At 51.8% G+C, this 27,391-nt stretch overlaps 1 protein-coding gene across 1 annotated transcript in view; it reads right to left on the bottom strand.

Annotated features, from left to right (window-relative positions):
• The window catches only part of Tmem132b (transmembrane protein 132B), a 131,455-nt gene that overhangs the window by 9,726 nt on the left and 94,338 nt on the right, over positions 1 to 27,391 (bottom strand). The window contains exons 4-5 of the mRNA XM_048340717.1: positions 24,803 to 24,989; positions 9,197 to 9,340 (exon numbers count right to left, since the gene is read on the bottom strand). Of these exons, the coding sequence (XP_048196674.1) occupies positions 9,197 to 9,340; positions 24,803 to 24,989 (331 nt within the window). The remainder of the gene's footprint in view (positions 1 to 9,196; positions 9,341 to 24,802; positions 24,990 to 27,391) is intronic.

The following is a 27,391-nucleotide window of genomic DNA, read 5'->3' as shown; positions in this document are numbered from 1 at the left end:
TGCCTCGGATACACGAGGCCCTAGGTTCGATTCCCCAGCACCACATATACAGAAAACGGCCAGAAGCGGCGCTGTGGCTCAAGTGGCAGAGTGCTAGCCTTGAGCGGGAAGAAGCCAGGGACAGTGCTCAGGCCCTGAGTCCAAGGCCCAGGACTGGCCAAAAAAAAAAAAAAAGAGTGAAAAGTAAAAGAACTGAAGTTTAGAAACTCACTAGAAAAGCTCAAGAACAGAGGTGAGGACACATGACAGAGGCTACACACCCCAGAGGACAAAGGAAAATGTATGGACAGAACTGGGTCACCACGAAGCTCACGGTGCGTGTTTAATGGGACTTTTGCCAAGGAGAGAGAAAGGAGTAGGGGAAAAAAATGACTAAATGATTAAAAATTCCTCAGACTTAAGAACTGCTCAACAAACTTCAGGAAAAAGATAAAGACGTGCTCACACATCCCAGTCATGCTGAGTATGCTAACAGTACAGAGAAAATATCAAAAACAGCAAAAGACATTACAAATACAAGGGAAAATCAGTAAAACGAATGGCTGACTTGTCATAAATAATGGAACAAGGAAGGAAAGGCACTGAGCACCAATGCCTCACACCTATAATCCTCAGGGGTCTGAGACCTGGAGGATCACAGGTTGAGGCCAGTCTGGGCAGAAAAGTCTTAGACACTCCAGCAAAAAGCTGGGCTGGGGGCATGTCTCAAGTGGTAGAGCACCATCCAAGAAAGCAAGCAGAGCAAGCTCAAGGCCCTCAGTTCAAATTCCCCTAGAAGGACCCTTATAACAAAACTCCAGTATAACGAGCTTGTAACCTGCACGTGATGGGTGTGTAGGCATGACACAAAACAGGGTAAAAGGAAGTAGAATTATATGAAAGAAATCCTTCTGTACCTCTCCAGTGTGGAGGAAGGAGGGCTCTGCTGTGGATGGCAGGAATTCAGCTAGAATTCACAGGGATAGGGCTGGCGTCTCCCCCTCCTCGGGCCATGCACAAAAAAGAGTGTGCACACATGAATGTCAACATGTATGCAGGCACACATGTGTGCAGGCACACATGTGTGCACGCCCTTCCATGCACTGGCAGGCAGTGTGGCCCGTCACCCGTTACGTCTGCAGCCAATACTAATTCCAAATCCTAGGAGGCTCGAGCGGCTCAGTGGCTCTGCAGGAACAGGCATGGCGGCCAGCAGCCGTGCACAGGAGCGAGGAGAGGAGAGGCAAGGGAAAGTAGTCATCAGAAGAAAGGGAGGGAGGGAGGGAGGGAGGGAGGGAGGGAGGGAGGGAGGGAGGGAGGGAGGGAGGGAGGGAGGGAGGGAGGGAGGGAGGGGGGAGGGACAATTATTTCAAGTGGAAAGGCAGCCCACAAAGTGTCCGCTGTGTTGATGTAATGAAGTGAATGAGATTTGCAAACTGGCCACTTACTTGTTAGTGTTCAGGGGAGCCGAGCCGAGCGCCGGCAACACCTCCTCTTTTTGCTTTCCATGGTGGGAGCTTCTGCTGTCTCCCCTGCATCTCCTACCAGCAACCGCACTGGGCACAACCCCTCTTTTCTTGGAACCTCAACTGGGATGGCCCAGGTGGTGGGTCCAGGACCTCCCTCATGGGGCATGGGGATGAGCGTTTGAGAGCTTTGACACCCTGCTTCCAAGTGGGACACCCACCCTGAAGAGTGCCGGGCCCCACCTTCCACAGTCCTCCTTCCCTCTGCACAGCAAGGATTCCTGGAAGCTTCCTTCCTTTGGTTGCCTACAGAAAGCCTCGTCCTCCATTGGAAGAGTCTGTTCTTGGACATCCTGCCACCTCACAGGCACGACTGAGGGAACATCATCACAAGTACCGGTTTTCACCCGTACACTGATCTGCTATTCTTTGCAGAGCCCCAGCATCATCTTTGAGGGGTCTGATGGAGAGAGCCCCCCAAACACACATGCTTCGACCCTCTGCCACAGGAAGGCTGCTGGACAGCCCACAAGGGCCTTCCCAGCCCTAACAGCACCCAGCACGGCTGTGTGTGAGCCACCAAGGCCCTTGTCCTGCCCGCAGGTCCCGGCCCCTGCACCTCTGTGGATTAGCACAGCTCACCCATGGATCACATTCTGTGTTTAAGCTGGGGGAGGTAGGGCTCGTCCACTAAGGTCTCAGCCAGGCTGGTGAGCGCCGTCAGTGCCTCCGGCAGTGGAAACACACAGCCCGCAGTCGCCCTACAGGACAATCAATGACTCCAGAGGGTCCGGCCAGTGCTGGAGGGCCAGAGGGCTCCTCCTTGTTTCTTCATTTTGGTTTTCAGTGCTGCTGACCTCACACTCTCACTTGGCTGTTGTGCTCAAAGCTGGCACTCTACCACTTGAGCAACACCTCCACTTCTGGCTTTTTACTGGCTAACTGGAGATGAGAAACTCACAGACTTACCTGCCCCAACTGGCTTCCAATTGCAATTCTGAAATCTCGGTCTCCTGAGTGCCTGGGGTTGCAGGTGTGAGTCCCCTTGCCCAGCCTGCCCTGACTCTTGTCAGGTCAGGTTTCCCTCTGTACTGGGACCTGCGCGGTCCTCTGTCCCTGGAATAACAAGGTCCCCTGACACACCCCATCAGTAGTGGAGATGGAGCCGTGTGAATGTTATGCCTGAACTGGCCCCGAGCACCATTCCCTGATGGCTGCCTCTCATGGACTGAGGGCTCTGGGCTTGAACCCAACCTGGCTCAGCAAAGCCTCAGGAAGCCCAGTGAACTAGAATGCCAGGCTGATACCTTCAGTTCTGCCCACCATCACATCTGCACAGTAGGGTTAGCTGTGAAGTAATGGGGGTTCCCTCCCCTCCCACTGAACTCCAAACAGAACTGTCTCCAAGAGCCACCAGCACCAGGAACCACATCGAACCAGGCTGGGAATCTGATGCATCAGCCAGGGTCCACTCGAGATGGGTACGGAACAGGCCAATGGCTTCCAGGAAAAGGTGGGAGGAAGCACAGGCATGAGGTGAGGCCAGGGTTGAGGCTGGCTCGTTCTGAGACTTCCCTGAAGGAGGCAGAAATGATTCCAGAACACAAGTCCTTAATTAGAGATGCCACAGACAGAAACGAACAAAGGATCTAATTAGTATTGGAATCACAATGAAGCTGACAAGAACAAAAGGTGGAGAAAGCAGCAGTTTCTATGCCTGGCCGACTGGAAATAGATGGCACATCTCCAGTAAGAGTGGAACAATGAAACTCCAAATTACCAGGACAAGAGGGACAAAATGAGGCAAAAAATAATAATAATAAGGCATCCCAACTGCTGGTGAACTTCCAAGCTATGTGGCTCCTCAGCTGTGTGGCTCCTCAGCTGTGTGGCTCCTCATTGCATGGCTCCTCAGCTGCGTAGCTCCTCCACTGCGTGGCTCCTCACTGTGTGGCTCTGTGGCTGCGTGGCTCCTCAGCTGCATGGCTATTCACTGTGTAGCTCCTCAGCTGCCTGGCCCCCTCACTGCATGGCTCCTCCACTGCATGGCTTCTCTGCTGCGTGGCTCCTCAGCTACATGGCTCCTCACTGTGTGGCTCCTCAGCTGTGTGGCTTCTCAGTTGCATAGCTCCTCACTATGTGGCTCCTCCACTGCATGGATCCTCAGCTACGTGGCTCCTCTACCTTGTGGCTCCTGGGCTGCGTGGCTCCTCAGCTGTGTGGCTCCTCATCTGCGTGGCTCCTCCACTACATGGCTCCTCCCCTGCATGGCTCCTCTGCTGCATGGCTCCTCGGCTGCATGGCTCTTCTGCTGTGTGGCCCCTCACTGAATGGCTCCTCAGCTGCGTGGTTCCTCATTGCGTGGCTCCTCAGCTGTATGGCTCCTTGGCTGTGTGGCTCCTCAGCTGAGTGGCTCCTTGGCTGTGTGGCTCCTCGGCTACGTGGCTTCTTGGCTGCGTGGTTCCTGATTGCATGGCTCCTTGGCTCTGTGGCTCCTCGGCTGCGTAGCTCCTCAGCTATGTGGCTCCTCGGCTGCGTGGCTCCTGGTAAAATGTGCAGGAGGGAAACTCATGCCTAGAAACTGAGCTGCAGCTGTTTTGTAGGACTTTCTGTGTGGCATTACTGAGGGAGAAAGAGCCACAAATCTCTTGTTCTCTGTGTTCTTCCAAGTAAAATTAGTATCCGTCATATTTGGCAATGACAACAAGAGCACAAACCATTGTTACCAGCACACAAATCCAACTTAGCCAGAACCCAGCACACCTGGCCATCATCCTCCCCCTAGAAGGGTCGGTCTCCCTCAATGATCCCCAACTCCGCTATACCCACACACACACACACACCACCTTCCCTCCCTTTCCCAAGCCTGCCTTGCAATGGGCGCTGTACGTGAGCACAGGGAGAGGCGGCTGCTCCTGAAGATGCCGCTGCCTTTCACCAAGCTCCGCCTGGTGCCCAGCAAATGGCAGAACATCTTTCCCAGCACCTCCTGCCTGTGTGCCCTGCTCACAGCTCAGCTTCTAAATGAGACCCTTCCCCAGGGGAGAGAGGGCTTAAAATGCTAATATCCTCCCATCAGCCCTTTAATGTCTCATTACTGTGAGTCCAGCTGACACCAGAAGGCAGAAAACTTAATTATTTCAGCCATAAGTTAGGGGCACCGTTTTCGAGATCCACGTGAGCTGGTAGTTATTTCTGTGCATGTGTGAAGGAAGGAGTTTGTCCCCTGCTGATGCTGCATGACTGGCTTTGGGGTCCTGGAAGCTGGAACCCAGGGGCACACAGTACAAGTGCAAAAGCATAAAAACATGAGGTCAATGCAGAGAAAGACAGATACTCAAAGATTAAGTCATCATTACAATATGGAAATCACATTTTACTTTGAAGACCTTTAGAAAACTTAAGAAAGAAAAAGCCACCATGGCAGACAACAGAGCCCCCTCCTCATGACAGCCATGGGCCCTGGGGACCTGGGACAATCTGGCCTTACACAGCGCTGGGGTATCATTGTGCCCCCATCCCCACACACACACACATATGTCCAAATCCTAGCTCCCAGTACTGTGTGATCTTATTTAGAAAAAAAAGAAAGGTGTAATTGTGTCTCTGGAAAAGGTCATCCTGACTAAAGGTGGCTCCTAAGTCTAATGGCAAATACACATATCAGAAAAGAAGGTAGCACTGAGGCCAGCCACAGCCCAGCCTACCGGGAGCCACCAGGACCTGGACAGGGAGAGAGGGGGTAGTTCTCCCTCAGAGCCTCTGGCTGAAGAGTGAGAGCTGCCAACAGAACTACAGGAGAATACGTTTCTATTGCTTGATGCCGCCTGGTTTGTGGTAACATGTCACAGTGGCTCTAGAAAACCAATACATGCAGCAAAGAGACCTGGCCAGTGGACCTGAGTGAAGGCTTTGGCGGTGGGTTATTTGGGCAGCCCCACGTGGCCATGAAGGGCTTTGCACGGGGAGGCCATGGGGTCAGCATGGAATCGGGGTTTGCAGTAAAGACAATAGGGCTTCACTGCTGGCCTTCAAGATGGCGGACGGGGCGTGAGCCAGGAACACAGGAGGCTTCTAGAAGCTGGAAAGAGAAGGATGGGCTCCCCCCTCAAGCTTCCAGAAGGAATGCCACTCTTCAACCTCTCTTAGACAACTAGCTGGCGTGTTTTGGATACTAGGTTTGTGACAGTCTATATGCCGGTAGGCCAGAAGGCGCCAACTCTGAATAAGAGTTCTGGATAGGAATTAAGCACTGTTGCAAAGATTAATTTCATTCCAGAATGTGAAGCCCTTGTTTTCAGTACGCTGCAGTGTGTCTTTGTTGTTGTTTTGCCTTTCTTGTTCAGTGGAGTATTGGGAGTGAGTCATTTGGCAGACCCTCCATGTTTCCAACCCCCTTTCACCTCACTGCCCTTTCATTGAACACTCTGCCTTCACACGGTGGAAAGTCTGCTCCAGCTCCAGGGGCCATGGGAGCCACAGCCACTGCTGGATCCACAGCCCCTGCTTCAGGGGGCCAGGCCGCAGTCATGGTCACTCCAGGCAAGGCAAGCCTGGCTCCATGCCTGCCGCCATGGCTGTCCTGTGATGGGCAAGGAAACCAGAGGCTGAGCAATGTCAGGCAATCTGGCTGCAGTCAAACGCCAAGGAAGGCGAAGCCAAGAGCTGTGCCACTGACATCTCTCTGGAAGCTTAACCAACATCTCACTCCCTTTGTAGCCACTCGCTTCGCATCAGACTAAAAGTGTTCCCTTTTCCACTTCCACTTTTGGAACATCAAAGGCACAGATGAACTCTCCCACATGATGGCCCTTGACCGGCCTCCCTCTCCACTCCCCCCAGGCCTCCTCTCCTCGGCAGCAGGCCGAGCACTCACACCTCCTCCTGCAATTTGATCTCAAGGACCCTCAGCCCTAGGCGTCCTCTGGCAGAACACAAGCCAATTTCCCAGTGCTCCCCTGATGGCCTACCGAGGCACAGAGCTCTGTCAGAGTGACAGAGTGAAATATGCCACTTGTCGCGTTTGTTTTTTTAAGAGACCAGAGTAAAAGAAATATCTCACTTTCCTGCACAATCTGAATCAGAGGAACCCTGGACACACAGGCAAGAGGCCAGGTGAGAAGTATCCTCTGACCTTCTGGGGAAAATGAGGAGGGGTGGGGACTGTGAACTGCAGGGGGCAGGAGTCCCACAGAGGGACCCCTGGCCCCATTGCAATTGAGTGAGGCTCCCCTGGAGATGGTGCCCTGGGCCACAGACCTGGTGAGTTTTCATCAGCTGGAAATCCAGATTTCTATGTGAATTTGCCAATTGCTACATGAAAACAACAAATTAAGTGATTTTTAAAAATAAGCAACTTAGCCAGATGCCAGTGGCTCACGCCTGTGATCCTAGCTACTCCAGAGGCTGAGATCTGAGGATCCTGGTTCCAAGCCAGCCCAGGAAGAAAGTCTGTGAGACTCTTAGTTACAATTAGCCACTCAAAAACTAGAAGTAGTGCTGTGGCTCAGTGTGGTAGAGCACTAGTCTTGAGCACAAAGAGGCTCATGGACGGCTCCTAGGCCCTGAGTTCAAGCCCCACAACCAACAACAACAACAAAAATTAAGCAACTTGTGTGTTAAACACACACACACACACACACACACACACACACACACACACACACACACACACACACACCTCAGGGCCAGATCTGGCCTGCAGCCTGCCTTCCTGCAACTCTGTACTTAATCCTGTTAGTGGGAAACACCTTAGCTCAGAGCAACCAGTACAGCAATGCACTCCCTAGATCCCACCCTCCACAAAAATGTTAAGGCTTCTTGTTCTCTCTCCCTCTCCACCTCCTGCCCTCTGTCTGTCTGTCTCTCTCTCTCTCTCCCTCTTCTCCCTCCCTCCCTCCCTACCCTCCCCCTCTGTCTCTCTCTCACCCTCCCTGAACCCACACACACAATTACTCTGCATGCATTTCTGAGTGTAAATGTGTTGTTAATTTCAAATGACATTTATCTCCCCTGATCCCACTAGGTGAGACTGAGATGCCAGCTTTTTTAGCTATTCTTTTTTCATTTTATTTTATTCATATTATTACCGTCAATTAGTCGTAAAAGGGAGTTTCTCTTGGCATGCCCATATATGCATATGATGCACCATGATCAGATACACCCCCGTCCTCGCTCCTCCAACTTAAGTTCATTTGTGCCTTCAGAGTCTGTCCCCCAGGGCCAGGGAGGCTCATGGGCTCGTGTGCTGCCACTTTTGACATCTTCCTGAGCTCCCACGTGGAGCAGGTCCACACAGTTGATGATGCAGGAAGATCTCCCTGAGGGCCCCTGAGGAGGAGGACTGAAGAACAGCACCACCAAGTGTGCTGGTGTGTCCAGCCGCCCTGGGCACCCCTGAGGCTGCCTGCAACCCTGTGGACAGCTCCATCCATCCTGGAGTCATCAGAGTCATGGTGAGATGGATGGCAAACACTGATGGCGGAGGCACAGTGAACCACACCTCAGCCACCTCATTAAATCCTGCCAGACTCCAGCCCGAGCCTGTCTTAATGCAGCCCTGCTGGGGGGTGGGGTGGGGATGAGATGAAAACTCCACACTGCACCCCAAAGAGTGGGCACGGTCAACAAAAACATCTTCTAAAACACTGAGCCCGCACACGCGGGGAGAGGCTGCTGGGCTCTGGAGATAGCCACGCAGAAGGCAGTGAACCTGGATCCGTAAACCTGCATTCGTCTCTCTGAGGTCAAGCTCTCCAGGGCAGAAGAGCAAGGAGTGAGGCTCCAGAGGAACCGAAGGCTGAGGAGCCACAGAACGAGACACCGAGCCCTTGAAAACACAAGCAGGGAGACACAGGACGTCTGTGGGACAGAATTCTGCATGGCTGTGTTCTCCTGAAATATATCAGCAGGTTGGGACTCAGCACTCTCGCAGAAACTTAGAGGAAGGAAGGTCACGGGAAACGTGTAAATCCTTTCTCTGTGAATTCACTGGGCCAGGCCGGCCCACAAGGAAAGGAGGAAGAGACACCAAATTCTGTAGTTCGAACAGAGCCGGCCCAAGAGCCCATGAAGTAAGGACCCAGGTGGCCTCCTGACAGCATGCAGACTCACAGACACGGCCCAGCAGCAGGGGCACCCATGGCCAGCCTTCCCCACCCTCCAGCTCCCTCTCTCTGGTTCTAGTCCAACGAAGTCAGGGGGCATGGAAAGAGCTCTGTGTGGTATTTTCACTGTCACTGGTCTTCAAGTATACTAACCAAAATTCAGTGCATCAAGCTTGTGGATTTATTATCTTATAATGACTCCAAATTCATTTTGGAGTCTGACAAAAAGGAAGCATACCCCACTCGAGCCAGCTGAGCCAGCCATTCACACCATAAAAGAAAAACATAAAGAAAGTCAATGACATTATCAGGCACAAACAGAAGTGGGGGTAATAACATGTGGATTGTTAACACCAAGTGAATATTACCCTGTGCGGAAAGAGAGGAAAGGGACAGGAGGGTGTGAAGATGAGCGAGAATTCCCTCTGGAGACTGGAGGTCAGGCTCCCCTTTGCGGGGAGAGGAGGCCTCCATCCCACAGGGACCTGTGGGCCAGATTCCTCCTGGGCGGGGTCACTGTGTCACCCAGCACTCTCCCCTGGCTGGGGCCACTCTGGCTTCTAATCCCTGAGAACAGGATACTCAGACTTACTGCCCTGGGAGCACTGGGAAGCCACAGGAAGGACTGAAAGCCCCGCCCCATACCTTGACGATGTCTTCATCAGCTGACTTGCACTCCACAGACCCCGACACGTCCACCACAGAGCCATCCTCCTGGACACCCACCACCTTGACAGGGACGGAGACAGGCTTTCCCGTGAGGATCGCAGTGTTCAGCACTTCTGTGTCCTGAGGGGAAAGGGGAGGATGGGGTCAGCAGGCAGGCACCAAGGGAACCTTAGGAGGGGCTGCCCTCAGAAGGGGCCTGCCCTGGGGTGGGGCTGCTCACAGGAGGGGCCTGCTGCCCTTGGTGGAGCTGCCCTCAGGATGGAGCTGTCCTCAGTATTGGAAGGGCTGCCTGCAGGACTGGCTGTCTGGACACTCCTCTCACTGTGGAACCACCGCCCTAGTGGATGGAGTCACGCCGCCTGAGCCACATGGCCCGATTCCATCACAGACTAGAGCAGTGGAACCCAGCACCCAGACCCCAGCACCCCGACCCTCTTCTGCATCTAGGACCAGGGCGGTCCAGCACCCTGAGCTCCAGTACCCCCCTCCTGCCCACCTCCACGGCCCTGGCAGACCTCTCTCATATAGTGCAAGCTTTCTTTTTTGTTTTTTCTTTTTAATATTTTCCAAGTCTTGGTTGGTATAAGGGTTATTTAGGAATGCTTCTTTTTCTAGGCTTTATAACACAGTGCATAGAGACTTCGGTTTTTTTGTTTAACTTAAGAAAAAAGAGCAGTATAAAACAAACAACAACAACTCCAGAAAAGAATTCATTACCAATTGACCTTCCCAGGACCCCAAGAGCCTCCTGCAAAGCCTGACCTGGGGCTCTCATTCTCCTCATGACACCCTGGGCTCCATGGGCACCACAGGTATCCTTGATGTCCATCTGTCCAGCTGTCAGATACTCTCCATCACATTTGTGCGGTGGGGACACAAGGCACAGGCCATCCAATCAGGCCCCACAGAAGGACACGCGCAGGGCTACGGAGAAGCGGGACTGACACCAACCTAGATGGCATCGTCATCGGACACAAAACAGACTTGTTGAATTGAAACCCCTTTGTACAACTACTTAAAGATGAAGGAGGGAGGGAGGGGAGGAGGAAGGGAGGGAGGGAAACAAATGGGAACAAGCGCCCACTTACAGTAGAAGCTCCAGGAACAGCAGGCTCTGTGCCTTAATCTGCCCCAGAGCACCACAGGGTGGCCAGGACGAAGGGATCCCTGTCCGGCTGACCCGTGCAGACCACGTTCTGTCAGCCGTCAACCCCCACTGCTAGGAGCTGTTAACATCTGGTCCTGACACGCCATGCTCTGACATATTATTTTGACTATATGCTCTCAGAGTAAAGATAAAAATAACTGTAAACACAGATTGAATCCCAGTTAGGTTTGTTTTCTGTGGCAGTATGGATTAGCAATTCCAAAACTACTCTGCTATTCTGGGATGGAACAAACAATATGCGCTAGAGCTCAAGAGCCAGAATGCTTCTCCCTGCTGGAAAAGCAAGTTTTAACTGGGGAGGAGCAATGAATTCTGTGGACAGGCACCGGACTGGGCTGGAGAGGACTGTGGGTGGGAAGTGCGCATTGACATTCACAGGAAGCGGGCATGGCGTTGTAGGCCATGCAGGAAGCCTCTCCTTGGCTCTGCCCTGGAGGCCCAACATGCAGACCGTGACTCTCAGCCACAACTGACCCAATGCTCAGATTTCAGTTCTTACCACCTGCCAATAAACGAAAGCAGAGCCCATCAGAGAAACAGCTGATTGATGGAATGAGGAAAGCAAGGCACAGAAGCCAGTGCTTCAAACGCCTTGTGGGAACCTAAGGTAGCAAAGTGCTCAAAAAATGTCCAAAGGACAGAGGAGACCCACTGCCCACCGCCCACCTGGGGCCCCTCAGTGACATAGCAGGTGCTCACAGCCGTCAGTTATCATCCGCAGACTGTGATGAGCATGTGAGTCCATCCTCCTAAACTAAGCAAACATGGGAGAAGGAAAGATGGGTCCTCAGGGTCGAGTATAACCAACACATGGAAGAGGAACGATGAAACCAGAAAACCACCACCTGACAAATCGTATCGTCTGAGGCAAGACTCACCAATAAAGCCTCTGATTGACAAGCAGTGGGATATGAGCACTGCATCAGAGCAACCCTGTCCAAAAGATGTCACTTCAAAACACCACCATGAAGCTAAAATCCTGCATACAGTGCCTGACACTGATGGAAGGCCTCAACAACCAGGGGACGAGTAAACGGGGTGCCCAGCACGGAGCTGCTGCCACCACCCCCCCGGGGCACAAACTGAATTCCACAGTGAGGAGAGGCCAGACAGACCAGGCTGTGTTAGACATCAGCACCCGAGTTACATGACCACTGACCTGCACGCTCAAGCGAGCCAGAGTCCGGTGGCATTCAACGCCAAAGGACTCGGCAAACACTGCACAGGAGCCACACGCTTGAAAAAGAAAAGCTTCGCTATGGTGGACATGAGTAGGGCAATAATACAGTTTGAATAAAACCCAGGGGTGATAGCTCATGGATCCGTAGCGACATTAATTTTCTGATTTTGAAATCTCACTCTACTTGTATGCAAAAGCTCTGGGGAAAGTCACAGGCGCCTGTTCACAGGCAGCAGAGCCCCCCATGCGCGACGCACTCTCACGCACGTCTTTAAAGTGACGACGCGTGTTGGTGTTGAAAGGATATTAGCAGCTGGGGAAATTCCATGAAGGGGCTTTAGAAACGCATTTATTCAGATCACAGGTAAAATCAGAAGGACCACAGGAAAGGAGGGGTGTGCAGTGATGCAAGACACAAGAGCCTAGAAGGTGTAGCTAAGGAAATCTCATTTTTCTTGGGCAGTCAGGTGAGTGCCAGGCGAGCTGCGTTTTCCGGTGCAGGTCTGTAAGAGCGTACAGCCTGCTATGCATTACTATCCGACAGCACCAGGAGCCCGGCAGCTGCAAGTGCTTGGTAAGTATCAATTAAGCTCATTAATATCTCGTTTAATCCTCAGTCATCCCTACCGCAGGATTTGTCTGATCCCCTTGTGCAGATGATGGAGCCAATGCTGAGGGATCTGCTGATGTGGCCGGCACCACTCTGCCCCTCAGCAATGGGTCCAGGGTGGGACCAAGGGTCTCGGGGTGAACACTCCTAGCATAGCTGCTGCTTTGGTCCTCTCAGCTTCTTGCCTGCGAAATTAACCCCAGAGCTCCATTCCTTTACCTGACCCAAAAGCAAGCTTTAGGGATAAAAAAGCAGGCTTAGTGAGACTTTAGTTTTAAAATCTTCCCAAAGATGTTCTATAAATATAAACCTTGATTTTCAGGAGCGCTAGCCCAAGTAGTCCCAAATCCCCACATCATAGCCAGGAGAGGCTCCCGGATTCCCCCGCCCCAGCTCCCTGCCCCCCCACACACACCAACCGTGGGAGAGGTCTGCATCCCATCCCTGCGGCCGGGCCTGCCTGCCTCTGCTCCTGGCACGGAACCAACAGGCAGGACCCTAACTCCCGCAGCACCGAGCTCTTGGCTGCTTTGATTTCTCTCTTACAACCGCAAGGCAGATGTAAACTTCTCTCAGAAACAAGCAAAGTTGATTCTGATTTAAATCATGATTGCCAATCCCAGCACCGCGCATTATGCAACGCCGAAATCAGCCAAGCTGCCCACACACACACATTTGATGGCTATTTTTAGAGTCTGATCATTTATTATCCACAAAGCGGTAAGAGATTGCTAAGCCCGGCTCTTTGTGAGTTATCAAAGAGCACAGAGTTCTCTCAAACAGGACAGGCAGCACTGAGAGCAGAGTGGAGCTCTTGAAAGGCTGGCTGGACGTGCCTCCAGGCAGGAAGGGGCACTACGAAGAAGCTTTCAGCAATTCCTCCCTGGGTCCCTGAGTCCCGGAGGGGCAGGGGGGGGCGGGGCAGGGAAGACCCAGCAGGTAGGAGCAGCAGAGTGAACTGCACCAGTTGATGCCACTGGGGTCAGCAACAGGCCATCCAGCACACCAAGGAGCAAGGCCCCAGTCCCTCACACACAGGGGCTCCACAGGCACTGGGAACCCAGACACCGGAGCAGGAAACAGATAGGTGGTTGGTTCTCCATGCCCCACACCCTGCACAAGGCACAATGTAAGGAAGGCCCATGGGCTGTCCCCTCCTCTCCTGTCACCATGGTAACAGTGATCGGGCACCAAGTCACCATTCTACACAGAGTCCCCACTAGTCACTGCTGATGGAGTCCAGATAGGAACAGTGGCCCACGCTGGGCCAGTGAGCCCTTCCCTTAAAAGTAAAAAAACAGAACCGGGTTACAAGATTCTCATCTCTGTCTGGCTTCTTTCCAGGAGCACTGGGGCCCACAGAGCGACGGAAGGAGAGGCGAGGACCAAGTGCAGGGAGCTCCCTGTGGAGGGCCAGGGCTCTGGTCCTTCCTGAATTCTGCCTCTTCCTTGCTCCTGGGTTCCAGAATGCTCCAGGGCCTTGTTAATGAGCCAGGCCCCACCCGTAACTCACACCTGTCATCCTAGCAACTCAAGAGGCTGGGCTCAGAGAATGGCAGTTCAAAGCCAGCCCTCACAGGCAAGTCTGTGAAACTCTTATCTCCAATGAACCACCAAAAAGCTGGAAGTGGAGCTGTGGCTCAAGTGATGGAAAGCCAGCCTTGAGTGAAGAAGCTAAAAGACAGCACCCAGGCCCGAGTGCAAAAGATATTCACAGGAGAGTAAGGCCTGGCTCTGAGTGGTGGGGAGAAGCTGGGGAGTCTGGACAGTGAGTGAGGGGAGGCAGGGAGAGGGGGGCGCCACCGTCAGACGGCTCAGACGCTGACAGACACAGAACACAGACAAGCAGACAGAGAGAGTCAGAAGACAAAGAAAACACACAAGGGTAAACAGAGCTTCACACAAACAGTGAGGCGGAAGACAGAGAGAGAACAGTGGATTCCAGACGGTTGCAGAGACTGCGGAAGAGAGAGAGGCTAGGCGGGATGCGTGTGCACCCTGGTGCCAGCCTGGCTCCAGGAGGTACGGCTGCCCCTGCCAACTCGGGGGTGGGGAGGCAGTTTATCCACGCATACCAATTGCAACACTGAACAAAAATCACATGTTTTCTCTAATACTCCCCCTCCACCTATTAGCCCTTCCTCAATAACAACTGTAACCAGTGTTTGCTGTCTGAGGGAAAAATGTAATCCTGCTTGAGAAAAATTAAAGTTTAGCACAACTTCAGGTTGCCACAGGGCTAGCAAGCAAATTATGTCTGTTCAGTTACAATTTAGAACTTGGGATGATGTCAGCACTGAGAAAGCCCTCAGCACTGCTGAGACACGAGCTCATCACAATGTGATTTAAACATGAGCATTTCCTCCTGGGATAGTCCCTGTGTAACCGGTGGCACCTCAGTGACTGCAAGGAGAGATTCCTGAAGAGGGCAGGGCTCAGGCAGGCCTGTGGGTAGACGGACAGGTGGACAGATAGGTGGATTGGTGGATGGGTGGAATGGTAGATGGATGGATGGATGGATGGATAGATGGATGGGTAGATGATGGATGGATGGGTGGGTAGTGGGTGGATGGGGAGATGAATGCATGGATTGATGGATAGATGGATTTGGATGGATGGATAATGGGCAGATGGATAGATATGGATGGATGGATGGATGGATGGATGGATGGATGGATGGATGGATGGATAGTGGGTAACTGGATAGATGGGTAATGGGTGAATAAATGATGAATAGATAGATGATGGGTGGATGGATGGATGGATGGGGAGAAGGAGAGACGGGAACAAAGAGGAGCAGGAAGCCAAAGGCAACTCGGCAACCTGCCTCTAGCATGCTGCTCCCCAAAATTAGCCCCTATAAATTCCCTTGTAAGGCGGGTGGAGGCCAGACATGCAATTCAGAGTATCCGACTTGCGCACATCCTGTTACCAGACAAGGAAGGCATTCTGGCCTCCACTGATCAAATGTAGGAGTTGCTTAAAATGCTGGAAAGGCAACTAAAGCATGACAGCCACAGAGACAATGACAGAACCCAGTAATTTCAACAGCGTCCTGCTTGCTGACACTGGAAGCATGTCTGATTCTGCATTCATTTTGTCATCACAGATTTTAGAAATTATTTTTGAAGGGTTGTGAGAACCCCAGAGAGGTCGGAGTAGCTCATTATTTCAGGATCAGGCTCCCCAGGCCCACAACCAATCAACACCTGGTATCCTCTGGCCCCAGAGATTGGCCCAGCACATGTCATGTGGCTCCAGCTGGTCCAATCAGATTGGGTTTTGTGCAACTGGTGAGCCACAGCCTCCTCCCTGCCACAGAGCCCTTCATGTGCACAGACACAGCATTTGCGGGAGCATCCACCTGAGATGTGACCGCTACAGGGGCATCTGAGCTAGGGCGGACACCCCATGTATTTAAGAAGCACAAGACCAGGCAGCTGGTAGGGCCATGGCTCCAGCGACTCCTGACAGATGGTTGGTTCAACCATGTGCTGCCGTCTCTCATCTAATTTGCAGGTAGACAGGGAAACAAACTTAATAAGGTTCACTATTGCTGAAGGCCAGAGTCCCGGGGCAGGGGGCCCAGGGTGGGGAGAGACTGCTGGGCTTCAACTGCATGGCAGCTACCCAAGTTTACACAAGAATATCCATGAGGCATGGGTGGGGTCAGAGCATGGGGGAGGGGGGCACACAAATGCCACAGGTGTGTGTCATGAACTCCACAGGTGTGTGTCGCGAACTCCACGTGTGTGTCTTGGACTCTGGGGGGAGAAGGGAGCTCTGTATGCTTGTCATGAACTCGTGTGTGTGCCATGAACTCCACATGTGTGTCATGAACTCCACGTGTGTGTCTTGAACTCCACGTGTGTGTATGTCATGAACTCTGCAGGTCTGTGTGTGTGTCATTAACTCCTCACGTATGCATTGTGAACTCCATATGTGTGTGTATACAATGAACTCCGTGTGTATGTGATGAACTCCACAGGGGTGTGTGTGTGTGTGTGTGTGTGTGTGTGTGTGTGTGTATTTTATGAACTTAGCAGGCATGTGTCGTGAGCTCTATGTGTGTGTGTATGTGTGATGAACTCTATGGGGGGTAAACTCTTTGTGTGTGTATGTGTGTCATGAACTCTGTGTGTGTCATGAACTCTGTGTGTGTGTGTGTTTGTGCAGTGAGCTTTGTAGGCAAGTGTCAGTCACACTGTTGCTTTGTGGGATGAGCCAGAGAGCTGGGTGAAGTTGGGAGGAGTCAAGGTGCAGATTTACACAGGGAGCGGCTGAGGGAGGCCCAGCACAGCCGATACACACTAAAGAAAACATTCCACAGACACAGAGCATGCCAGTCGGGAGACAGCTAAGTCACCTGAGCTCTGCGCCATCAGAGTCAGCAGAGAAGGGAGGAAAACGGAAGAAAGGGCTAAGGAATTAAGGCTGCATATTTTCAAATTTGATGAAAATTCTAAATCTCAAATCCAATTTAGTTTAGACAATCCAAGTAGAAGACAGACGTTTAACACCCTAACAAGAAACATCACAAATGGCATGAAGCTGGTTATAAATAAGGCACCTTCAAGTCTGGTGTGGGGGGGGGGGGGTGGAGCAAGGACACATTTGAAGTACAGAAGGACAAAGAGAGGTTGGAACCAAGTTTCTTATCAGAAGCAAGAAGCCAGTGACTCACATCTCTAAGTACTGAGAGGAAAAATGCATCACGGTACACCACTCCAGCCCCTGAAGACATGGTTGCACAGACGAGAAGGCCAAAGAAAGGTGAAGCACGCACAGAGGAGCGCGGCGGGCTGGCGCTCAGCAGCCTCGCGGAGCCGGAAAGGTCCAGGCGCGTTCTTTCGTCAGGGAAAGAAAGAACGCCAGACCAGAGCTGAATCCACACAAAGGCACAGAGAGCAAAACAAATGGTAACAACAGGTGAGACAAATAATAAGAGACTTCTTATTATTTCATGGTTAAGCAGACCCACTGCTTACACACACACAAAAAAAAAGGCAGCACAATACGGGGACAGCTAGAAGCACAATGTGTGAGGCACTCACAGGGACACCGGCAGAGGAGAAAGCAAAGCGAACTCGTGCCATACTATAGACTTTCCCCTTTATTTTTCACTTCAGTACATTAATTTTGCAAATGGATTTCATTGTACTCTTTCCTTCATGTATATAAGGGACTGGGGACAAGAAAACACAATGGAGGGGTGAAACTGTTATTTCTCACACTCTGCGTGAAGCAGTACAACATTGCCCTTGAAGCTGGGCCAGGCTACATGAAAGGTATTCACAATAAACTCTGAAAGAGCCAGCAAGTAATGAAACAAAAGTTACAGCTAATCTACTAATAAAAGTGATAAAACAAAATCATAAAAAAACTTGATGCATCCAAAGTAAATTAGAAAAGAAAGACAATGGAAATGGAGAACAGATGGCACAAATGTTTAAAAAAATCACGAAAAGAGAGACATAAAAATAAGGGCATAGATAAATTGCAGTAAATATACATAGCTTACACACTACAAAGTGACTGCCAGGTCTCTCTCTCTCTTTCTCTCTCTCTCTCTCTCTCCTCTCTCTCTCTCCCTCTCTCTCTCTCTTTCTCTCTCTCTCTCTCTCTCACACACACACACACACACACAAAATAAATTCTGCCTACAATTTCAAGAAAATGTTCTTGCCCATAATCCTAGCTACTTAGGAGGCTGACATTGGGAGGGTTGTGGTCCAAGGCCAGCCTGGGCAGAAAAATCCGTAAGACCCCTGTTCTGAGGTGTGCCAGGTGGGATGGCACAGCCCTGTGGTCCCAGCAATGACACAAGTCCCAACAGGAGCAACTTTTTGTGGCATGGACAGGAAGTGGATCGACTGGGTAGACAAAAAGTGAGACTCTGTCTCAAAAACTAGCACCAAAAACAAAGCAGGAGGGAGGCATGGCTCAGTAGCATCAACACCTGCCGGCAATCACGATGTGCTGAGTTCAAACTTCAGGGCCACCAAGAAAAAGAAAAGAAAGGACATAAGCAGGGAAAAAGCAAAAGGAAGTTTTATCATGTGCATGCATATCATGGCACATCGTGATACACATATATCATGTAGGTATCTAACACAGAACTTATATACTACATATATAATCCAGATGCATGATATATGTTTATATGAGTGCAATATATAGGCTAGTACTGGCCAAGCGATCACGGCAGGAGCTGTATGGACATCCCAGCAGACTTCCTAACACATAGTATGACAGACATACAGCTACTGCAGACAGGGACGTTTTATGAAGACAGCCGGCTGGCCAGGATGATGTGGCAATCCTGAACTCTGCATATCAACCACAGAGCTTCAAAACATATGCCTTGGAAGGGTATTTCCAAACCCCGGTCAGGACTGAGGAAGTCTGTGGGCCTCCATGGTGGCCCTGAGCTGGACGCTCCGCCCCTTGCCTGACATTCACAGCCACTGTGCATACAGAACGGTTACTGGGAGAAGCCATCTAAATGAACACCAGAGGAATCAAGTCACACCAGGTATATTCTTGGGCCGCAATGGAATAAATATTAGAAATCAGTAAGCGGAAGACACATGGAAAGCTCTCCTAAGTCCATAGAAAATATGAAACCCATTGCTAAGTAGCATATGGATCAAAAGCTAGATCAGAAGCAATTGGGAGATGAATGTGGATGAAAACACAGCATGTAAACATTTACGGAAAACTTTACAGCACTAAGTGCCTGCAGCAGAAAAAAAGAAACAGGCCTGGATCGATGCCCTCGGTCCCCCTTAACATGCCACAAAAATGATGCGCCAATTAAACCCAAAGCAAGAAGATTAAGAGTAACAGAAAGGTAGGTAACACCGATGCCCGGCGTCAGGAGTGAGGGGCGGGCTTCTCCACGGGTCCCAGATGGGTCACAGGCCTCAGAAGCAAGCATCGGGAACCACTCCAGGCCGAAGCCCACTCAGAAAAACACAGCACCTCGCAGCCAACTGTGTACCCCAGAAGGGCAAGGATGATCAAGCCCCCCCTTCCCAGAGCTCCCCAGAAGAGGGCCAAGTGTGTGCCAGAGGGGCCAACGGCCCTGGAGGAACTCACTCCACAAGGGACGAGGTGGGTTGGAGGGAGAGCAGAGCCTCCACGTGTGTGCAGAGTGGGCCAGGATGGGACAGGACAGAGTGTCGAGGCCCCTGAGCTGGAGGCCGGGTGGGACGGAGAAAGCAGGGGTCTCCGGGCTGGAGGGCGGTGCTGCTGGGGCCTGCTGACAGCCGGGGCATGGGGCTGGAATGCAGGGGCAGCCGCCTGACTCACAGGTTCTTGTTCGGGCAACCATTTGCTCCGAAAGGGAAGACTGGAAGGGAAATTCTGTCAAGACGAAGAGTCAGACTTGCAGAATCTCTCTAACCTTGGAATTACCAAATTCTTGACCACCTTTTCCCAAAGTAGGCTTCTAAAACCGAAGGCCAGAGGCCGAGCTGGTGGAGAGGGGCATCACTGCGGGAGCAGCTTCTGCTCAGTTACACATGGGGTCCTCTGGCCTGAACCTCACGTCAGATTTGAGCCATCAACCCCCAGACCACAAGCAGAAAGCTTCATCAACTGGCAGTAAGAGGAAAGAACGCATTTCTGGTGCAAACACACATGGCTCCTGTCCAAATGACAGTCTGGCAGCTAATCCCTTGAGGTGTAATTACTGGCCAGCAGCTAATGAAGGTCTGTGTCCCGCCTCAGATGAGGTGGGGGTTCATCTTACAGTCAGACTGCCTGGATGGAGAGATGCTTCAGAAGTCGGCAAAGCTCACTCTGGCCGTGTCTGTGAGGGAGTTTCCAGAGATGACTGACATAGTGGACACCCACGGAAGGAGCAAGGCCTGCATGGAGGTGGGTGGCACCATCCAGTAGGTGGAGGAAAGGGGACCTGAGGGGGAGCACACATGGGGAAAGGAGGATGCAACCAGCAAGCGTAAGCCCCAATCTTCCTGAGCAAGGCAGACACTGTGGCTGTTGCGGCCCGGAAACCAGGCCCATAGAGACACCCCTCCACCCGCCCACCCCCCACCCGCCACTCAACATGTCCTTACTCCTCTTCTGCCTCAGAAAAAAATCTAGCAGGAAATGATACACATAGTAAAATCAGACGACGTAAATACACACACATCAGTATGCCGTGCATTATTAACCCACAAATTTTATTACTCGTTCTATAACAAATACCTAAGCGGAGTGAAGTGGAGGGCATCCTGGGGGAGGAACCAGGGCACCCCCGAGCCATCTCCTCCAGTGAGCCCAACGGCCTGCACTGCACCACGCAAACACCTGCCACCACGTCGCTTCTGAGCACTTGAATCGCTTGAAAAGCTGAGTTTACAACCTGATCTAATATTTGCTTTTATTTACATTGCCACGGGTAGCTTGGGGCTGCTCCTCGATAAGTCCAGTCCTACCCCAAGATGAAGTGAGGTGATGCCGTCTAAATGGAAGACGGGGCCACGCTAGTCAATGAGGGCAGCAACTGCCACAGTAAAAGCCAGAACGGGAGCAAGTCACTGGCCTGTCTCACAGACCCTTTCCCCAGTCACAGCAAGGTACCACCGAAAATGCACATCGGATACAGTGGCTCAGTCCTGGAATCCCAGCTACTCAGGAGGCTGAGATCAGAGGATCGCGGTTCAAAGCCAGCTCAGGCAAGAAAGTCCGGGACACTCTTATCGCCAATGAACCACTCAAAAACTGGAATTGGAGCTGTGGCTCAAAGTTGTAGAGCACTCGCCTTGAGCAAAAGAGCTCGGGACAGCACCCAGGCCCTGAGTTCAAGCCCTACAAGAAGCAAAAAAAAAAAAAAAAAAAAGAAAGAAAATTTAAAATTTAAAAAAACCAACTTGTACTGATCTTGGTGACCTGGTGACTAACGTTTTGAGACGTTCGGAGATTCCACGTTAGATTCCCTGTTTTCTCTTCCACGTCAGCGGGAGGAGTCCACCCCTGAAGATGACTTTCTGCCTGCAGTCCGACATGGCTACTATTAGGTGTGCTGCCGCCGGCAATTTGCCAGGCCCTCTGCTCCCTCTGGACTCATGCTAGGGAGGCACAGGGACAGCTCCGTGATGTGGCTGGACAAGGTGAGGGCATGGAGGCTCTCCTGAGCAAGGCCCCCAGCTGGGGGGAGGGCAGGGCAGGTGTGCAGGGAGCCCCGGGGGAGTGGGAGCTGTGGCCACAGCTCGGTCTGTCTGCGCCACCTAGTGGGAACACCAGGGACTGACGCCTCGGGTTCCCTCCCTGGCCCCTGACAGTCAGGACTCTGGAGCTTGAGCCTCCACTGCCTCCAGCCACGATAAACAGCCCAAGTCCCTTGTCCAGAGCCAGGGACAGCTGTTCAAGAAAATGACCATCTGGGAACACGCTTCCCTGATTGTTTTACCACCTTTCAGGAGACATGAAGCAGAAACACAAGCCCCTCCCGTCGTTCCTGTCAAAAGCAAACAATCTCGGAGCTGGACTCTTTCCCAGATGTGGCTCCCGACAGTGGCGGCGGTATGAAGGCGTCATGAATATTCATGAGGTCGGCTCGCTCTATAATCGTTATTAATGCCATCACCTCCCTGCTACCCATGGAAGCACCTAGACACTGCCACTGCCCACCCTTCACTGGCCTCTGCCAGCTTCTTTCCTAAAATCGCTTAGCCACATCCGTTTTCTCCCTTTCACCTTCAGAAATTATCCAGCCTTGAAGGTTTTTCCAAAAGGACACAGGTCCACCAGCCCAAACATCTTCATGGGCCTTTCCTGCCTGCACTGTGCTGACTGTGAGTCATCCTCAGAAAAGCAATTCTTCTTCATTGATTTTTAATGTGCACCTAGCAGAGGCCAAGCATCTACATCCCGCTCTGGAATGGGAGTGACAATGGGCTTGGGACACGCCCTCGATGGAGCCACGTGCTCAGCCACATGGCCACCGCCCACAGGGCAGCCACAACCGGCATGGTGCTCGGCACTGGCCTGTTGTGAAGTGTGCTCGCTGGACGTGTACTGTCCTCAACAGCAAGAAGTCACTTCATTCACTGGAAGCATTCTGCAGCATGTGAGCTGGGTCCTTCAAAGAGGGAGGAAGAAGGTTGGATGCAGAGGTGATGTGGGGACCGAAGGCTGAAGTGACGCCATTCCTGAAAGCAAACCTAGGAATGGAGATGTGCAGGAGATTTCCTCAGAGCCGGAAAGGGCAGACAGTGGATCCTCTCCTGAAGCCTCCAGAAAGACCCTCTGCCCCCAAACACCCTGATCTTAGCTCTGTATGAGCCATTCCAGACTTCCAGCTTCCAAAAGTGCAGAATACATCCACACCACTGGATGCTCCTGCCCTGGGGGTGCTTTGTTATAGCAGCAACAGGAACCTCATACTGAGAACAAAGCCTGGAAGAGAAGAGCCCATGAAACATGAGCTGGCACAAGCAATGCCCACGCTTGAGGAAGACCTCGTCTCCCTTCCCCCCCCCCCCCAATCTGGTCTCTGTCCTCTTCCCCCAGGAGCTTCGTCACTCCTGAAATGATGAGGTGCTGTCTATTGTTTCTGCCCGTCCACTTCCTGGGGTGTACGCAGAGAGGCTGAGCCTGGCCGGTGCACTAGAACAGCGCCTGGCACGGCACCGGCACACAGACGCTGTGGGAAATAAAGAAGCCGTTGTGGCCGGGCTGTACTGTGGGGTTTCGGGCTCCGTGCCGGGGGGGATAAGGGAGGGGGATCGGCCTGTGCTGAGCCCATGATCCCAGTTGCCTAGAAACCCACCAGGTGTGTTCTTTCATATTATTCCACTCTTTCTGAAAGATAATGTGTTTTTATCTGCATGTGCAGAGCTGGGCTTTTTAGTTTTAAAAACTAGTTGAATCGTGGGCTACAGTCCTAAACTCCACGCCACCCACGGGAACAAATCTCTGCACTCAAAGCTCAGTAATTGGGCAGAAAACACTTAGAAAAGCAACACTGTGGAGGGAAGGGAAAATGTGTGCTTTCACAGAGAAGGGAAAAAAAAAAAAAAAACAGGAAAGAAATAGACAGGCTGGTTAGCATTTCCCAAACACAGAAAAGGCACAGGAAGTCAGAGACTGTAAAGACGGTGCAGACGGCACATTGCTCACAGGACGCCCTCACTCTCCACCACCCTGCGAAAGAAAGGCCTTTGCACATCTGACATTTGTGCTGGTTTTTTAGAAATGGAAATATTAGACAGAAACAGCCTCCTCAGCCTGGTGATTCCAACTTCAAAATGTCCATCCTTTCCATTTCATCTCTTTTCAGTCATCAGAAAGTCATGATGGATGGTTGAGGGAGCTGATGAATGGATGGATGGATGGATGGATGATGAATGAGTGGATGGATAAAAGGGAGAATGGATGAATGGGTGGATAGATGGATGGATGAGTAGATAGATGGATGAAAGAATGGATAAATGGATGATGAGTAAGTGGATGGGCAGATGGATGGATGGATGGATAGAAGATTGGGTGAATGGATAGATGAGTGGACTGGTGAAAGGTTGGATGAGAGGAAGGAAGGGAGGGAAAGGGGGAGGGAGGGAGGGAGGATGGTTAAGTGGAACAGAATGGTGAGAACTTTGAGTAAGACACTCTCCCCAACCCCGGCCTCCTCAAGGTTGAGCTGGAAAATGTGTTGGATTTCCAGGGAAAAGGATTTGGAGACATTCTCATCCTCCAGAGATCACTTTCATCCACCCCTGCTCCCTCATCCTCAAGCTCACCTCCATCCATCCCTTTCCTCCCAGTGTGGTTATCACCAGACTAAACGTGACTTCATGGGGTGACTGTGGAAGTTCAGATCAGGTCCCTCCATTCATCCCCCATTCATTCAGCAATCAGCCAGATTGCCCTCAGATACCTGTGTGTGGACCCCCACACTTTGGTACAAGACAAGAAAAGCAAAGCCATGCAGAATGGATTTGCATAGTGCTGATGTAGAAATGGTTATTGATGTTTGGGCTCTTGCAGACCCCAGAGCACTGTCCTTCCCTGGCTCTCATCCACAGCCCTGTCCTAGGGTGTGGCTGGCCCCTTTGACTGGGGTGAACAGAGTCCCAGCCAAGCTCAAAGGAAGAAATGCAGTCACCACCAGACCAACAAAACAGGAACAAAGGCTGTTCAATGGGCTCTGGGACCCCGTCCAGGGTCCTCTAATCAGTTCCCAGCAGCACTCTTTTGATCTATCTGCATTTAAAACATGCCAGTCCTGGCCACCTGGGAACTCTCAGGGCACACTAGTGGACGAGGGGCTGGTCCCTGGACCAAGGTCCCCATGGCATAGCCCTGGGACATCGTAGCACAGCCCTAGGTCCTGTGTGCACACAGTGGAGACAATCAAGGACAAGGGCTCCCGGGAAGCCGCCCTGCAATCCCCACAAACAAAGAGGGATTTGCCCCATCCACCCTAAAGGGCTTCCAGGAGCCATTACAGAAAGCAGACACATAAAACACAGCTTAAGTGTGTTTGCCTTGTTTAAACAACTGCACTGAGGGCTTGGAGACAGCATTACACAATGCACTCCTGTGTTTGAGTCATGAAAAGCACTCAATGGACATGTCTGTGTGATGCTTTTCTGGAGCCAGATTTCTCACCATGGCAAGAGGGACGATACCCACAAAGGTGGTGGGGCTGATGAAGATCTCGGAGACGAACAGCTCGCTCCTAGAGTCCTCGCCTGGGTACTCCAGCTGCCAGCTGATCTGCTGGGCCCCAGCCAGGCCACTGCTGTTGTCGGCTCCAAAGTCCACTTGTAGGATCTCGTAGAAGGAGCCATTGGCCCTAGAAAACAAGCACACGTTAAAGCGCACGGAAAGCCCGCAGCTCAGCCCGCATCAGAACTGCAACACACCGCCACGTTTCTCCCGGTCAGCCAAGACGACGGCTGCCAGCTTCCCCCAAGCACCTGGCGGGGTGGGCGGCCCCTCATTCACAGACGCCTGGTGAACAGCATGGGACCCCCACCTCAGGTGGGGGGACTTAGCATTGAGAACCTCCAGCACTGCCATCACTGGTGACAGGACATGGCTCTCTCCCTCCACCACCCACACGCGCCCACACCACAACCCCAGGGCCACACACAGGAATGTTCCAGAACCACCTTCTCCTCTCCACCACCACCTGAGTCCCAAGGCACACCCTGGATTCTGGCTCTTCCCCCCTCCGCTTGGCTGTGAGCTCACGGACCAGCGGCTCCACTCGCTCTGGTCTGGAGTTTGGGGAGCAGAGTCGGGGCTGTGGGGCGCGGAAGCCCGGTGGACACAGGACTTCATGGAAAAAGACTTCATGCCCGCATAGTTCACTTCCCAGGTGCCACACTGAGTTGTGACCCCCTCCGCCCAAAGCGGGGTCCCCACAAGGTACTGGGACCCCACCTGCCTTGCTCACCCCTTTATTCCTGTGTGTGTTCAAGAAGGAAGGGGGAAGTGCACAGCACACACTTAACAGAAAGGATGAGTGGTGTTCCTAGAACACCTTCTTCACACTGGAAGGCTCCTGTATTTTTGTGTTGAGAAGGAAGTTACCCAAGAGAGTTTAAAGCAAAAGCCATCCAGCACAAAAATGACTCTTGTGTGTGCCTGTGTGCATGTGTGTGTGTGTGTCAACATCCCACTCAACACCCCATTCAATACCCCACTCAACACCCCACTCACTAGCCCACTCAACATCCCACTCAATATCCCACTCAACACCCGACTCAACACCCCACTCAACACCCCAGTCACCACTCTACTCACTATCCCACTCAATATCCCACTCAACAGTCACCACCACACTCAACACCCCAGTCAACACCCCACTCACTACCCCATTCAACACCCCACTCAATACCCCAGTCATCAGCCCACTCAACACCTCACTCAACACCCCACTCAACATCCCACTCAACACTCCACTCAACACCCCACTCAACACCCCACTCAACATCCCACTCAACACTCCACTCAACACCCCACTCAACACCCCACTCAACATCCCACTCAACACTCCACTCAACACCCCACTCAACACCCCACTCAACATCCCACTCAACACTCCCCTCAACACCCCACTCAACACCCCACACAATACCCCACTCAACACCCCACTCACCATCCCACTCAACACCCCAGCTGCCACTGCACCCCTACATTCCACTCCAACTTTCCATTGCTTTTGTTTGTGATATACTGCTAATTATTGGTTGTTAATTATTACAGAGAGAAAGCCTCATAAGCCACAGAACATTCAATTTTAACAAAATTGAAGATTATGGCACTTCAAAAGAAACTCTCAGTGAGGTAAAGACAACTGAGAGAAAAATGGAGCAAGGTAACTTGAGGGGAGAGGAAGGGGGGACTGGGAGAGATGGAAGGGAAGGATAGACGAGGTGACACTGGCCAACATTCACTGAACTCATAAATTGATAGGTTCAATTGGAACGCCTTTGTACAACTACTTTTACAAACATATATCACATATATAAAGATATACATATGTGTATATACATACATACATATATAACATTCTCTTAAAGCTAACCCACAGAATAGGAGAAAATATTTGTGAATCATCTGATAGAGGATGAGTATCCGGAATATAAATATTATTTACAACTCAACAGCAAAAAGAAAAAATAGCCCAATTAAAATTGGAGAATCCTTTAATAGACGGCTTCTAGCAGCAGGCAGACAAAGGGACAAATAAGCCATGAGAAGATGGAGGCACCATTAGCCACGACAGAGATGCACACCGAGAGCCCTGGAGCCATGGCTCCATACCAGCTGTCTACAGTCGGAAAGACAAAACGAGCTGCTCTGTCATGGAGAGGAAGCGGAGCCCCAGCACCGGCCCATGGGGGCATGAAACGGTGCAGCTCACGGGAGGACTGCTTCTGGATTCCGCAGGAACGCCAAATGTGGTCTTCCCACAGGGCCCAGCGATGTCAGTCCAGTGAAAACAAAGCATTGTCCACTCAAGCTTGCTTGTGGGTGTGTTACTCATAACAATAGTACTCAAGACAAAGAGGGAGTGGACACGCAGAAGGTGCTGTTTCTGTTCAACAGGACATGATTTGGCCATAGAAGAATGGAGGACTGCTCCAACGTGTGGCTGAGCAGTGAAACGCTATGCGGAAGAAGCAGCAGTGGTGGTCATGGGGGATGGGATAAGGTGAAGGCCTGGGCAGCTCGTGCCCAGAGCAG

This window comes from Perognathus longimembris, chromosome 3 (assembly GCF_023159225.1).
Source record: "Perognathus longimembris pacificus isolate PPM17 chromosome 3, ASM2315922v1, whole genome shotgun sequence".
In the NCBI taxonomy this organism is placed as follows: domain Eukaryota; kingdom Metazoa; phylum Chordata; class Mammalia; order Rodentia; family Heteromyidae; genus Perognathus; species Perognathus longimembris.
This window is presented reverse-complemented; position numbering and strand designations above follow the sequence as displayed.